Source organism: Hippoglossus hippoglossus, chromosome 5, assembly GCF_009819705.1.
Source record: "Hippoglossus hippoglossus isolate fHipHip1 chromosome 5, fHipHip1.pri, whole genome shotgun sequence".
Classification (NCBI taxonomy): Eukaryota; Metazoa; Chordata; class Actinopteri; order Pleuronectiformes; family Pleuronectidae; genus Hippoglossus; species Hippoglossus hippoglossus.
In genome coordinates, this window is record NC_047155.1 from 1,147,835 (window position 1) to 1,164,019 (window position 16,185).

At 42.3% G+C, this 16,185-nt stretch overlaps 2 protein-coding genes across 3 annotated transcripts in view; both read left to right on the plus strand.

Moving 5' to 3' along the window:
• The window catches only part of eif6 (eukaryotic translation initiation factor 6), a 21,374-nt gene extending 20,962 nt beyond the window's left edge, over window positions 1-412 (plus strand). Inside the window, exon 7 of the mRNA XM_034586725.1 lies at window positions 400-412. The gene's annotated coding sequence lies outside the window, so the exon portion shown is untranslated. The remainder of the gene's footprint in view (window positions 1-399) is intronic.
• LOC117762189 (protein SSUH2 homolog) overlaps window positions 1-6,556 on the plus strand; it is an 8,663-nt gene extending 2,107 nt beyond the window's left edge. Inside the window, exons 2-13 of one of the 2 annotated variants that reach the window (XM_034586711.1) lie at window positions 1,565-1,660; window positions 1,751-1,832; window positions 1,971-2,100; window positions 2,578-2,638; window positions 3,306-3,430; window positions 3,601-3,663; window positions 4,122-4,201; window positions 4,462-4,554; window positions 4,647-4,752; window positions 5,238-5,345; window positions 5,470-5,635; window positions 5,667-6,556. In XM_034586711.1, coding sequence (XP_034442602.1) covers window positions 1,565-1,660; window positions 1,751-1,832; window positions 1,971-2,100; window positions 2,578-2,638; window positions 3,306-3,430; window positions 3,601-3,663; window positions 4,122-4,201; window positions 4,462-4,554; window positions 4,647-4,752; window positions 5,238-5,345; window positions 5,470-5,604 — 1,079 coding nt within the window. In that variant the 3' untranslated portion in view covers window positions 5,605-5,635; window positions 5,667-6,556. Of the gene's footprint in view, window positions 1-1,564; window positions 1,661-1,750; window positions 1,833-1,970; window positions 2,101-2,577; window positions 2,639-3,305; window positions 3,431-3,600; window positions 3,664-4,121; window positions 4,202-4,461; window positions 4,555-4,646; window positions 4,753-5,237; window positions 5,346-5,469 lie in introns of both variants that reach the window. The other variant, XM_034586710.1, reaches the window with a different exon arrangement.
• The last annotated feature ends 9,629 nt before the right edge of the window (window positions 6,557-16,185 follow it).

The window sequence follows — 16,185 nt, forward strand, 5'->3', positions numbered from 1 at the left end:
ATTGCGGTGCTGCTAGAAAACATGATGCTCTTCTGAGTTTAGTGAGAACAAGTTCGTTGCAGTTTGGAAAGTCGGAGCTCGGCTAAGTTTAATGTTAGTTACACACCAGCACAATAACATGATAACAAATACACCGAACTCAACTCATTCTCACCCGTCTGTCACATGGTTGTCAGTTGTAACTCGGTGGAAGGATGGAACATGGGACAAGAACTTTACAATCTCACTTTCTTTCACATTGGGTATTTCATTGATTTCCCACAGAGTAATGAATGGATCTTGTTTAAGACATGAACTCTGGAGGATTTCCGCGCAGTTGGGTCCAGACTCTCTCCGGAGTCTGAGCGTTCAGACGGGTGGTGGCACAGCAGGATGTAACGAATTCATTCTGCTGCGGAGATCACATGGTCACCACGGGCGTCGGCCCTCATCACCACGAGCTCTGGGATCTCCTCGTCTTTCCAAGTTGACGTCTTCACCGGAGAAGCTCTGAAGAAAATCTGCAGGCTCTCGCTCATTAGTGTTCTTAGCCCTTCTGGAGAACGTCTGGAGATTCTCCAGAGTCCAGTTCATGTCTGAAAGCAGCTCTAGAGGACTGTTGTCTAGGAGTGTGTGATTTGGTGCAGCTGGATTGAATTTCTTACTGTTGGGCCTTGGTGGAGATATGAGCTCACGAGTCACACGTCACAGTGCAGCTGTGTGGCTGATGTGGATGGATTTTGGATTTTGCGTCCGGGACCTGCTTTGCTGTTAATCCTTCTCGAGTGTGCTCTGTGTACAGAAGTCCCATGACTCCATTCAGACGACACCCTTAAACACAAAGATTGACCAGCGCAGGGTGTGGGCTGAAACGAGATTAGTGGTGTAGTTACTCGTGTTTGTTCTAAACTGAGTAAACGAGCAGGAGGCGTGTTCCTTAGAGCTTTTAGCAGATCTCTGAAGAACAGAAAGTCAAGTTGTCCACTCGTCTGAGACGGAGCGGACAGCAAACTCATCTTCTTCCCTCTGGACTGTCCCAAGGTGTCGAACAAATCCATATAGAAAGAGCTCTCTTCTATTATTGCTATTTATTATGTATTTTAAGTCCAGATTAGTGAAGCCTTATTGTAGTATTTGTAATGTTTTATTCCACCTACAGGAACATATACATTAACCTGAGGAAGTAACTGTGAATTTGAAAATGTGGTAAACCCTCCTGGACGTTCTGTTTCTGATCGAAAAGGTATTAAATGTCGAATCTGTATCATTTCTGACTCCAGGAATGATTCGTTGACGAGTATCGTGATAAGATAGAAAGTTGGTATCAAAGTCAACATTCTGGAACCGCGAGGAAACTAGTTCCACCTGATCAGAAGAATGAGACACAATGCGATGACACGTTATATTTGTTTAATATATATGTTTCCATTGCATTGTGTTGCATTGTTCTATCACTAAGACACACTTTTTGTAAGATGGAGTAAAAGTGAAGTGAAGAATAGAACGAGAGAGAAACCGTATTTCATCCATCGTCTCGTTGTGTTTGATATTAATGAGACACTTGTTCTTTACCTCATCTTCTCAGGTGCGTTTGATCCAAACATCCCAGAAGAGGGACCTTCAGCGCCCCCTCCTGGCTGGCTGGATGACATACATGGATACCAAGGCCATAAAGGAGGCCGTGAGTCTCTGCGTCTCTTCTGTTCTGTTTTTTGTTTATTAATATTTCCAAACCTTCACCCCCCGTTGTTTTTTGTGTAAATGTTTCCAGCGGATGACCCGTTGTACCCCCCTCCCCCGGCCTACAGCCCCCAGCCTGAACTCAACAGGAACACCCTGGTGCCCAACGTCAGGTAGCTTCACATCAGTAATTCACTCTGTTTAGAAAACACTTTGCTGACGACTCTGTGCTTTATCTGTCATTCTCTCAGGGGTATAGACAGAAAGGGGAAAGCATGACGGGATAACAGATGTTGTGTGTTTGGTCTCAGGGTCCCTACGATATCAGAGGATGAGGCTCGACACGCCCTCCTCCAGTTCGTGGAATCCAAATGGACGTACAGCTCCAAACCTGCCAGGAACCTGACGTTCAGAGAGCTGCAACCCATCACCGTCTACCGGGTACGAGCATCGTTACCTAACCAACAACTAACCTGTTATGTGGGGGCGTGACCCGAGGAAGAGCCAATCTCATTTTGTTGAGGATCTTTTTTTCCCACTGTCTTTAACATCGTGAGTTTTTGACATTTTTCAACCTTTTTTGTTAATTGAGAATATTTCATGGATATTTACGAGTGTGTGTGGAATCCTGAGCAGATCCTCATAAAAGCAGGATCTTGTGAATTTGCATGTGGTTTCATAGTGGGACTGGCAAAGGTCACGACGGTGTCACTACGCCAAATAAATCCTTTAACAACAAACGCTCCGTGACACTTTTACTGGCTGTGTGAACTTCCCATGTTTTTTGGTTGGAATAAAACACACTGTCTCAGAATCCACGTCAGTTTTTGCAGACGTCAGCAGAAATGAGATTATGTGAAGTTTAAACTGGAGTATAGTGAGTGGGTGTGTTTTCTGATCGTCTCCTTCCTGCGGCAGTATCGACTGGAGACCTACACTGAGACCAGAACCAGCGCCTGGCAGTTTGAACCTTACAACGGTAAAACTTTACTCTGAGCGGACAAAGTCAAACATTTCACAGAAAGTTATCTTTTCGTGTTTCTGTTGTCGGGGTGTCTGTCCTACTGATTTGAACACGATATCTCGAGAACACCTCGAGGGAATATCTTCAAAGTTGGTACAATTGTTCACTCAGTCTCACAGATCACATGATTAGAATTTGCAAGGTTAAGGTCAAAGGTCAAGATCACTGTGATCTTACAAAGCAGGCGTTTGCCCTGAACGCAACATCCCAGAAACACTTTGAGGGGATTTCTTCAAACCTGGTACGAACATTCACTTGGAATCAAAGATGAAGTGATTAGACTCTAGTGGTCAAAGGTCATGGTGACCTCATTAAACATGTCTTTTACATGATATCTCAAGTCTGCCTTTAGGCAATTTCCTCAAATTTGACCGGTTGTCGCTTCACTTGAAGATCAACTGATTAGATTTTCATGGTTAAACGTCACTGTGACCTCATATGAGTCTGGAAGAAAGTGCACACAGACTGAAACAGCCCTGGTTGGTGGAGGCAAACTACCGTCGAGTGATAATTCTAGTTTTCATGGGAATCTCTTAAAAAGGAATCAGACAGTAACTGCACAGATTAATCAGAACTGACCGCAGTTCAAAGTACCACACTTCATTATGTTTTCTTCCAACAGGACAAATGGTGGACGGTCCTCAGTACGGCATGTGTCCTCCACCGTGGGACGTCCCAGTGACTCTACCTCAGAGATACACCGACATGGTAGAGAAGGTCCGCGTGCCGCACACGTCCTTCATAAAGGTGCAGCTCGTTTTGAAACAGATTCCTGAAAGTCTTTCTTCTCCTGCTACTGCCTGTTCTTGGAGTCTGATTTCAACTTTTTATTTCTATTTGTTTATTTAATTTGAATCTAGCTCTGACCTTATTGTTATAGTATTATATGTATAGTAAGATGTGGTTGTGTGTTTCAGCTCTGTCACAAATGTAACGGCTTTGGAAGAACTCGCTGTAGCTGCTGCTTTGGTCAAGGCATGGTGAGGTGTTTTTCTTTATACAATTATACATTGAGACATATTTACAAAGGAAGAATAAGAAGCTATAATAAAGTGAATATTTCATATGTTGGATTCAAAAAGATTTAAATGAATTATTATAATCGTTGTCCGTTATTTTTCAGTTGATTCTCGATAGGCGGGTCCATTCAGCTCTGAACCTCATTATCAGTGTCCTCAGAAATGTACAAAGTTGTGCAGTGAAATGTGTGAGTTGTGTTTACAGTCATAAATCTCTGTGAGATGATATCGTATCTGCAGCAGATCAACCACACTGAGTTAAAACAACATTTTTCTCACAGGGGAACAAGACGCTCAGTGTGTCTGACTGTAGCTTCAGGCAGCAATAACATTCTGGGCTTGTAGAAAAAACCGTCACGGCTTCGTAATAATGTGGAACTTAAAGGACACATAACTCAGACCCACATGTTGTTTTGCAGAAGCGTTGCACTTTCTGCCACGGAAACGGTCGATCCAGGAACAAGCGCTGCACCTCCTGTCACGGCCGAGGTCGCAAGAGGTTTGAGTCCGACTGGTTTCTTTCCTGACTCTGTCTGAGCTTCTCCTCCGTGTTGCAGTCCCGTTGTTCAAACTGTTAAAATAAGCTCAGTGGGAAAACGCAGGTGAATTTGAACATGTCCCGGGAACAGGTGAGAGAGGAGACACGGACGCTCTGGTGAAAAAGGATTTGACTGTGAAGGAGAGACTGACTGAGAAGGTCCGATCTGTTCCCCTGTGCTGTCAGATATGAGATCTGTTTCCTTCCTCTCGGCCCTGCAGGTGTATCTCCTGTCACGGCAAAGGCTACAAGTCCTGCTCTATTTGTCACGGCAGCCAGAACCTGCTGCATTTCATCCTGCTCACGGTCACATGGTCCGTCCCCGCCGCTCACACTCACTCTCCGTCTCTCTTCTCCTGTGCAACACGTCTGAGCTGACTTATCTGGGTTTTTCCTGTGCGTGCAGGAAACACAACGTAGACGACTTCATTCCCGATCGTCAGCCGGACTTTCCTGACAAGAAGTTTGAGAAGGTGACAGGAGATCCTTTCTTCATCGACGAGAATGTTCTGGTAAAAACTTTCATTGAATACATTACATTGGTGGCATGTGAAGCATCATCGGGTCACGACACAGAGGAAGATGTCAGGAGGGTTTGTGTTGATGAGGGAATGATGTCTGGAAACAAAAACCCATGAATGAATGTGCACATCCTGCCTCTGCCTGCTGCTCCACCCTCACCTGAGCGCTCCAGAGAAGGTCTGGACCCAGTTGTGAGGACATCTTTTCAGGGTTGATGTCTGAAAATGGCCTGAATGGTCTTTTCCTCGCTCTCCCTCCCACACAAACACACTCAGATTCACTTACTGCGTAAAATCAGTGACGTTCCCATCAGCTGCCCTTTGTGAACAGTTTGGAAACATTCACAGTTATTCCTGTTTTTAGATCGTTTCACATCTCCCTCCTGTTCTATGATGACCGACTTCTGACGAGTGGAGAGCAGATACAAAGACCTGATTTCTAACGTGGCTCTTCTTGTTTCCTCTCGGTCGCTCAGGTTTATCCCATCCAGGGTTTCCCCGATCAGGAGATCTGTGATGTTTCTTTTAAACTGATCAACGAACACCTAACTCGCTTCAGCTCCACCAGCCGCATCCTGCAGCAGGTACAAAATCACACAAAATGCTCCCTGCTGATTGTTCAGTTTGCTTTTTCGCTCCCTGTTTAAAAACTGAACGTTTGAGTGATTTGTTTTTAACGTTAAAGCTGTATTTTATTTTTCTCTGTAGCGTCAGACCATCGAGCTGGTGCCGCTGACTCACGCTCTTTACTCGTACAAAGGAAAAGAACGCAGCTTCTTCGTCTACGGAACAGAGAACAAAGTGTTTACCTCCAAATATCCCTCTGCGTGTTCTATTTCATAAGTGGACACATGTTCAGACAGATGTTGAACAGATGTTGAACAGATGTTGAACAGGTGATTCAGGTGATTCAGGTGATTCAGGTGCAGTAACAACCTTTAAATTCACTGAAAACACCTCCTTCATTTTTATATATAGATTTATATACTTATATATTATAGAACATATCTTTCACATGTATGTACGTAACTGAATTTATCCAGTTTACACTATAGACAGTTACTTTAGTGACTTTTAGTTATTTTATAAAATACAGTAATAGATTTTAACCATTTCACACAACCTCGGTTTCAGGTTACAAATGAGTTCGTCCATTTCACACTAAGATTATTAATTCTGTTGTATTGCATCAAAGATTTGACCCGTGGTTTGTTTCAGGTAAATCCAATGTGTACTAACGTCTGCTACCTCGTCCCTGTCAGTCGGACTGAACGTGTTCTCTTTACTTTAGAATTCACTGTTAAATGCAACCGGTTCAGTTTAAAATCCTCCAGTTCACGTCCACAGATACGGCTTTAACACCAGAATGTCTCTCGTATCCCTCCGCCCGAGCCGAACAGCGCTTCACGTGATTGTCTAGTTCTTAGAGTAGAAATATAAAAGAGAAAAGGAAGTGGTTTGATAGAGTTAACGATTCATTTGCCAAAGACGATATGTTTGGTTGTGTGTTTGTGAGCAGGGTTCAAACTACTGAAGTGATTTCCATTAAAGCTGGGGGGGGGGGGTCATATTAGCATATTTAGAGATCCAGTCGCCATGAGAGAAAATTGTCATTTCAAACCTTTTGAAAACGTGATGTTGACCAACAAAGATCTTCAGGGGTTTAATACGTTAAACATGTCGAGATCAGACGAGATCTCCGAGCTAGTTTGTCATATAACAAAGAAAACCCTAGATCCGCCCCCTAACCTGCTCCAAAGTTTCAATGGATCTTCTCCGGCTCCGCCCCTCCTCCATGTTGGGTGGAAATCAGTTTGGTCGTTTTGACAAACAACAAACAGACAAACACGGTGTGAACTTCCCTCTTTCGCCGAGGTTATTATGTGTCTGGATATTATCTGATCATCTTGAGGTGATTTACGTCCTCGAGGCAATTCTCACAAACCATGAACTGTAAATTACTCCCTGTTTGTTATGTTGTGTGTATTTTTACTTTCTGTGGGCTGAACCACTACTTCATGTTGTGTTTTTATACGATATTCAGTTTAATTCCTTCAACCTGAAGACAAAATACTTGTTATTATATTACATAATGTATCTGTTCCTCTGCACTGATTCATGTTTCAGGACGTCTGTTGTTCTTTTACATCATGTGTCTCATGTTCATGAACCTTTTTGACCTTTAAACACAGAATCATCATCAACAGGTCATGGATAAAGTTTCAATCAGAAAAGTCTATTATCGTTCTCTCATCAGTTGATCAACACATAAATGAGAATTTTCATACAAACAATGTAACACAATTGTGTCTATAAATCAAATAACAACAATAGAAACAACAACCCAGACGTCGTCCTGTCCACACAGTGCAAATGTATATTTACTCAAAAAGAGGAAACATCAAAGAAAGATAAAATAACAATAAGAAAACAATAAAATACTAAAAGTGAAGTTAAAATGCTAAACATGAGTAAAACCAGAGTTAAAAATTAGGGCATTAAAGAACAATTAAGTTAAATAGACAAGTAAATACATAAAATAATGGAAATTATATTAAATGAATGTCCTGACTATAAATGTAGGTTCTGATATTTTATAGACCAAACGATTCTTCAAGAAAATGATTGTCGGATTAATTCGTATTTAAAACATCTGTTAGTGTAAAAAGATTTTGCTCTGAATGTTGTTAAAACCAAAGATGAGATTTGACTCCAGAAGTGTTGAAATATAATATACGTTATATAAATATACATTTATGATCTAGTTTTGTTTTGACATTTCATGGTTATTTTTCATTTACTCAGCCAGTATCACACCAACTGAAATGAGCCAGTTTGATATGAAATCACAGAAAAGTGCTGAACATAAATCTTCAACATTAAATGTAGGAAACAGGGATGTTGTGATGCTTCTCTTCCTGATACTAATTCCAATACCTGGAATACTTTGTGCATATGACTGATCTGATACCAGTTCGTTAAAAATAACGTACAGAACGTATATTTTACCAGCTTGAAGCTACAAACCCTGTAGCTCTCTGATTTCAAATAATCAAACTGACAGTTTGTTCAGCCTCTGACACTGCGACAACTCTTTATATTATATATATATATTATATAATATGTTTCTGTTTGTTTTGTTATTTCTTATATTTTGTATTCTTTTCAGCTCAGGATGCTTTTATACAATAAATTCTCTGAGTCCATAAAAAATCCTTTGGAATAACTCACTGATGACGTCATTTTACAGCCTCTTGTTTTTACTTTTTATAGGAAAAAAAAAGAAAGTTGCCTTATACACCTCAACAACTGTGTGACATGTAATCCTCATCTGTCAATGTCTAATAAACTCTTTACATTTACAGCTAAAGTGACAAAGTTTGTTTTTGTTTTATAAAACTATGATAAATAAATATTCAGCTAAAGTTGATAATAAAGATATTTCATGTTTTCATCCTGTTTTGTCGGACTCCGTCTACTTTAAGAAATGAATCAATATTTGACAAACATTAAAGAATCATATAACCATCATCATTTTGACACTTTGGATTTATTACTTTGTGTCAGGATCGTTTTATTCTTCTCTGTTATTCCTCTGTAAATTGTGATATTTCTTTTGGTTGAATATATGCTCGTTCATCATGGACTAAGTTTTGGTACTGACACGACAACGTGTTTAGGTTTGTCGTCATTTCTCAGATTGAATCCAGGAAGATGAAATAACAGCTACTGAATCACCAAACCTCAAACCTGCAGCTTTAACTTCCTGATTTTAATACTTGGTTTCTCTCAGCCTGTTCTTATATCATCCAATAACTAAGGCAGTTAACATCAGCTGTTAATATGCTGCTCAGAGATGTAATCATTACAGATAAAATGGAATAACATCACAAACCCAGCTTCTAAACGTGGCCCCAACAATCTAGTGTCTGGTCGTCTATAATGGATTTGGTGAAACAGTTTGGTGAAGTACATTGTTCAGGTAAATGGAAACTGAATGAAATGAGTAGAATCAGCTCCACAGTCTCAGAACTGCAGCTGTTAACACACTGATTCCACTAGAGGGAGCTGTTTTATACAATGAAGAACATGACTAATGTTCAGGTGCTGCAGGAAATGTAGGAATTTATTACAACTCAACCTCATGAACCTAAACACTGTTAAAAAGGTCAAGAAGCAAATCAACACAATGTCATTTAAAATAAAAGAGCAAAGTGATATAACACAACATTTAAATACAACAGATTAAATGATACAATATCAGTGATGGCAAAAGAAAAGGAAACATTAGTAACAAAGTAAAAGTCATTTGTCAAGAGTACGTTTCTATATTATTATTATTATTTGATAAAAATAACCTTTAATTATATCAACTAATTATGTGATATTCATCTACTGAAGAGATATATTGTGTTAAATCTCTGGTTGTAGCTGTAAACATTCGATGCATCACGTGTTTTTTAAACGTGGACGTGATGAATATTGTTTTTCTCTCGTGTATTTGTGTGTAAATATCTGTTTGTGTTTATTTCTCCAACTTTTTAGTCTTCAACCAGATATCGGATGAATTTCTACAAAAAACTTGAGACCAAACATTTGGGAAGATTTTGTCTGTGGTAAAAAAAAAACTGCTGATCATAAGAAGAATGTTTCGGTTGGTGAGAAATAAAGTGCGTCTGTGATATTATCACGTCCTCGGAAGTGGTTTACTCCGAGCAGCACCTGAACGCAGCAGGGGGCGGTGTGTCGGGGTGGGGGCGTGGCTCCTCGCGCCCACATGTTCAGTGTGTTTATAACGAGCGGATCCTGCAGGTGACACTCAGCCGACACTCAGCCGTCACCCAGCCGACACTCAGCCGACACTCAGCCGTCACTCAGCCGCACCACGTCCCCGCTGCTTCCAGGTGGAATAAACCGGAGCCGCGGACACGCGCGTCATCCCGAGTCACAGCTCTGCTCCGTGAGTCTTTACAAGTTTGGTTGTGAAGTTTATCCATCACTTTATTCATAACATCATCTGTTAAATCACAAGTTCTTCATTGAACCTGCTGTTATTTCCACGGAGGTGAAATCTGATGATGATCACGTGTCACGAGATTTATTCTGATGATTTAAAGAGAAACTTGATTTGAAGAGTTGGGACTTTTCCAGGAGAATCATGGAAACTCACCAGAGGTCCCTGTCAAAGTTCTGTGGTCAATTAGGAAGTTTCACGAGGGACCTGAGGATGTTCCGGGTTCCAGGGTCTCTACAGAGGTTTGAGTCCTGCTGCTCCTGCCAGACCTTCAAGGGGCAGTGAGATGGTTTTGAGCGTTGGGTTGTCCATATCGATGTTCTGGGGAATCTTAGAGGTTTGGTTGTGTTTGACTACTGAGGAGGATCCGGTTTTCACCGAGGAGGTTTTGTGAGTTCTTGTAGGAGTTGGTCATAACTGACACTCTGGGGATTCTGGATCAGGATTTGTGGTCATTGTGAAGTTTCAGGGTGTTTTAAGGGGCGTTGGAAGGGGTCTGAGAGTCCTTGGTGGTCATCAAGGTTTCATGTGGAGGTTTCCAGGAAGTTTTATTAAGGAGTTTCCAGAGGAGTTTAAGGTGATTCAGGAAAATATCTTTCAATTATTTTTAATGTCATTTATTCCACAAAGAGAATTTAGTCTATAAACATTTCCCCTGTTGGTTAAAGACGGGATATAAACATTAGTACCGTCTGATTCGTGGGTTTGTGAAACAGTTTTTTTTGTCAAAGAAAATACAGTCGTCCCAAAGAACAAAGCGTCCACGTCTCCGTCCACGTCTCTGTTCATGTCCATGTCTATGTCCACGTCTCTGTTCATGTCCATGTCTCTGTCCACGTCTCTGTTCATGTTCATGTCTCTGTCCACGTCTCTGTTCAAGTCCACGTCTCTGTTCACGTCTCTGTTCATGTCCATGTCTCTGTCCACATCTCTGTTCATGTCCACGTCTCTGTCCACGTCTCTGTTCAAGTCCATGTCTCTGTCCACGTCTCCGTCCACGTCTCTGTTCATGTCCACGTCTCTGTTCAAGTCCATGTCTCTGTCCACGTCTCTGTTCATGTCCATGTCTCTGTCCACGTCTCTGGTCACGTCTCTGTTCATGTTCATGTCCATGTCTCTGTCCACGTCTCTGTTCATGTCCACGTCTCTGTCCACGTCTCTGTTCATGTCCATGTCTCTGTTCATGTCTCTGTTCATGTCCATGTCTCTGTTCATGTCTCTGTTTTTCTGTCTCTGTTCATGTTCATTTCTCTGTTCATGTTCACGTCTCTGTCCATGTCTCTGTCCACGTCTCTGTCCACATCCATGTCTCTGTTCTGTGAGTAAACCTCCCGCAATTGTCTCTGCCTTTCCTGTTATGGAGTTCAACACCCCCACTGCTGTACAATCTGTGTGTGGGACTGCTGTTTCCTGCCGTGTGTGCGTGTGCGTGCGTGCATGCGTTGTGTTGTGTTGTGTTGTGTTGTGGTGTGTTGTGGTGTTTTCCTGGCTGTATTGTGTCTCCTGTCAAACAGAAGTGGTGATAACACAGTGACGCTGGTACAGAGCCACCTGTAGGATGTGTGTGTTTACTACATTTACTGAACGGCTGTTTGTACTTTAATCATTTTAATGTTTTTACTGTGAAATGTTTTCATGCTCTAATGTTTAGATAAACATGTCTGTCCTCAGACTGTCCATCGCTGCAGCTCCTCTCTTCAGCCTCTGTCTCAAACACACAGTTTCAGCTCCTGTCTCTGTAAGACCCCTCCTCCGGATAAAGTCTGCTCTGATTGGTCGGCGAGGTTGTAGGAAATGTCGTCTCTGCTTTCGCTTCACCTGGGGCACGTTGAATCTCTGAACATTTAGCTTCAATATCCAGATTCAACCACGTGTTTCCTCTAAACGTGTCAACGAGCTACGAAGTTCGTTTCCTCTCGTTTGGTGGGTGTGTCAGAGGTGTCGTCCAATCAGCAGTGACGTGTATATAAACTCCGCCTTATTAAAGAGACAGTGACACAGCGGATCGTACAGTTCTCTACAGATGCAGCAGCTGCTGTTTCACATCAACTGAAGATGTGAGAAGCTGCTATAAAAACATCAAGAGTATTTTGTTAAACACGTATTTAAACTCGCGTCGTCTTTCTCCGAGATTTCTTCAACAAGAACGAACCTCCTCCGCTGCCGTAGTTACAACGATTGTGTTCAACGTTTATTTTAAATAAATGTTCTTTCCGAGCTAATCAGTGTTGGCTGACTGAGACTGAAGCAGAGGCAGCAGGAGACGGAGTAAAGGGAAAGTGACAGGAAGGAGGTTTTGCGTCACAGTAGCAGACGGATCGCTGGGCGTGCGGCGGGTGCACGTGTTTTTTTAAAAATCCGGTGGTCACATCGCTCCGGGACTAGAATCAACAAAGAGTCCAGATGAAAGTCTTATCTGATGGCCGGCGGCCAAAGAGACGTGAAGTTCAAAGCTGGTCGGGCTGCAGCCTTTTGTTTCTGTGACTCGTCCGTCTGGAACTTTAAATACAGAGTCGGAGTTTAAGAAAGTTTACTGGAGTTCTGTTCTACGTAATCATCTCAATAATCGACCTACTTATTCCACAAATGTCTTTCTGTCTGTGTGTCTCTCATGAGTCCAGCAGCAGCTCTCTATGCTGAGGCTCAATCACTGCAGGCCACTCTTACAGTGTCAGACAGAGAAGCTGGAACCAGCATCACAGCAAACCGCTCAGAACAGACGCTGCACTGTGCAAATCTTCATCCTCACACTTTGTGTCTCCAGACGCCTGAAACATCGTCTCTCTGAACCCAGAGGTGAGGGCCAAGCCAGATTGATGCTCTGAAGCTCTGAAACCAGAGAATGTAAAACAGACGTTCAAACAGATGTACGACCTGTGTGAAAATCCAGGCGTTTCACATCCGCGAAAAATGAGAAGCACATTTTAAATGATGCTCGAGGGAAGATCCGAGTTCGAGGAAACATGTTGCACAATATGATCCAGTCTGAAGGCGAGACACCGTCTGTCCGACGTGATCCGACCACAGCTCACGTTACAAACCAGCATGTGTCAGATTTACAGGTTCAGAGCTGAGGCGGAATCCACTTTGTCAATTCTGTCACATGTGAAGGAGATGGACAAGATGGAAATACCCGTTCTCTCTAATCCTGATGCTCGAATACATGGATGGAAATAGTCACTATTTTCCTGATGATTCATCAGTTAATGGAGGAAATAACTGACATTTACAGAGGATATTTATAATTGAATCTTTGTTTAGGCAGCAGGGGGTTAATGTGAAGTGAAAAGTCATATCGTTTTTTTCAGGATAATTTAATTTTCTCTCCTTCATATAATTTCATACTTATTTTTGGTTCTGGTTTGTTGGTCGGACATTTGAATCGTCTCTATGGATTCTGGGAAGTTATGATGAGGATTTCTGACTGTTTTCATATATATATATATATATATAACTATATTTCATTGAGGTGTGTGTTAAAGATGGTTGAGTGTGTGTGTGTTTGTTCATGTGTGCTTTGATTGGCCCAGGCAGACGTTCCAGTTTGTGAGCACAGCTCTGCGATAACAAAATACAAATCTCCGTGAAGCTTTGATTTGCCCTTTAACCTTCGGTGTTCGTGAACATCTCATCACGTCTGAGTCCCTGCTGCAGGATCAGGGCTCATGTGGGCTGTTAGCCTGAGTTAAGACTTGTGGGCCAGCGGCCGCAGGAGTCTGGTTCTTTGAGGCCGAGGAGGGACCGAGACAGAACCAGACTTTACATCACTTTTAATGGAGGAGCTGACGGCGTGCGTTGAGCCGGACTCAGGGACGTGGCCCGTTTCACAAAGTCCCTTGTAAACGTTTTATGTCCTCAGCAGGAGAGACGACTGAAGTCATCACACGGTGGGGATAACTGTTGGTGGACATTTATTCTCTTAAAGACGCAATAAATGAGGGTTTTAATACATTGTGGAGTAAATGAACTGTAGTAAACTGTGTGTGTGTGTGTGGGGGGGGGGGTTATTATTATCAGTGAGATGAACATCTGAATAAGTGAAAAGAACATGAACTGTGTGTAGCTCTAATCCTGCGTTAACAAAGATATGACTTAGATTGAGACCTGATGGACCATCAGACCATGTGAACCCGGCCAGGTGAAATACAATATTTTATTTTAATTATGAAATGAAAAAACCTCATGAGTGATGTTGCCTGGGCGTCTCAATCGCCCCCTGGTGGCTGTCTGTAAAACAGGTCATAAACTAGCCTCCTCCATGTTAGTAGATGGTACATGGGACAAACTAAAGAGTAAATGTTTGTCAAAGATGGTTTCTGTCATTTCAGGTAGTTCTTATCTCACTGATGTTTGTTCGAGTTAATGTTTCTGATTAGTTTGGTTTTAATTGGTTATGATATATAAACGGGCTGAGACGTCATGATTGACAGCTGAGACTGACTCCTGATTGGTCGAGAGCGTGTGTGGGCGGGACCTCAGTACAGACTCCAGATGGCAGCGTTCGTATCTGAGATGTTTCTGCTTCATTTCACGATAGTGGGAGGAAGTGGAGATGCTCTATACGCCTCAGGATTAAATGTCTCAGTCTCAACTGATTTTAATAATGTAGCTCATATAAATTCTGAATTTGCCCTGAGGGTCTCAGGCAGAACAGTGGGGGGGGGGGGGGTCGGTCCTCCAGGACGGACGTGCAGTCGATGTCATGTGAACAGAATCAAGCAGCAGATTTGATGTTGTTTTATTCCCATAGATATCTGTACAGAAAGCTGTTATATATGTAATATATATATATGTGTGTGTGTGTGTGTGTGTGTGTGTGTGTGTGTGATGTATTTGTGTCATTTGCAAACTGGATTGATGTTAAAACAATATGAAGTCCGGTGTTACGCCCAAATCCAGCTGTGCACAAACCAACCGGACGTCTTCTGAATGAAATCAGACTTTTCCTTCTCTTTCAAAGAAACTCAAAACTTCCCACCTGGTTTATTAAATACCCACAGAGCATGAAATCCTGAGATTCTCTTGTCGGGACAGTTTGACAGTTTGACAGTTTGTTGATGTTGCTGAGCTAACGTCTGACTTTCAGTAGATTATTCCCAGAAGGAATCCCAGTTATTCCGTAAGGTGCCTTGATTGGGTTTTAATTACTGTTGGAAGTCCCAGCAGCTTCTTAGCTGTTACCCTCTGTAGGTGTTCTATTCTTTAAGGTATGTACATGTATGTCATACGTTGAACTGGATCATGACTGATTTTCTTCCAGATGTGGAACTTCTTTTGTTGGGTTTTTTTGGGGATGTTTTCAAGAACAAAATATTTCATCTTGTCTTAAATTAGGCACCCGGTGTTTTCCACCATGTAACAGGACTTTGAGATGTTTAGCTCAGCATCACCACAACCTCCTGCGTTTGTGAATGGGTCTGGAACCCTTCAGTGATTTCCAGGAGGTGATATCATCGGCCTCAAAGCAGACCTACAATCAGTCAGCAACACGTGTGCCTTAAACTCAAGATGTGACAGCTTCCTTAAAATGAGGTCAGAACATCTGGATCGCCCCCTGTTGGCTGGAAGCAGTGGAGGTCATGGAAAGAGAGAGATGATTCCCGAGAGGTTTTTGTATCTATTCTGACAAATGAAAATTCGGATGGGAGGGACCTTTATACAGAGGCTTCACTGATGGCAGCGTTTGTGTCTGATATATTTGGGCGACCCGGGGTCGTACATCTTTGTTAGACGAAGCGACAGAAACATGTAAATGAGGACTTTGCACAGCAGGTGTTTGTTCGTCTTTCGATCAAATGTTCCCTGGTTTCCTCCTGTCGACACCAGCAGCAGCCATCTTGGTTTTAGATGCCAGTCGGCCCTGTTCTTTGTCAGCAGACACTGTTTCAGTTTCATGGTTTTTCACCAGGTATTTGTTTTCTCCTGATCCAGTTTAACGTCAGTATATTTAATCCTGGAGTTGAAAGCACAGATGCTCTGAATGTAAATCTAAGGTGAAGAGCTTCACTCTGTGACGCCACAGAAGTAACTGATGAGGGAGGGGAACTATTTCTCCGTCGTCCTCCCTGAGGTTTTTATTTTCCGTCTCCAACTGTACGTTCAGAACATGAACCACACAGTAGTGGTCTGACTCGCCAGGAGACGTCTCCGCCCTTCACCTCGTGGTTATGGAAGGTTTGAAAGAAAGTGATGTTTCTTAACGTTGCTCTGAGTTTCATCATCCTGTTGATTTGTCCACTCCCGGGTTAACAAAATACAATAAAACACACAGAGCCATGATTTAACATGTCATGCACACACACACACGCGCACACACACGCAAAATATGCAGACACACCACAGTGATGAAGAGCCCAGAACAACATCCTCTTCATCATTAAACAGATCCTTGTTCCTCCTCCAGCCCACAG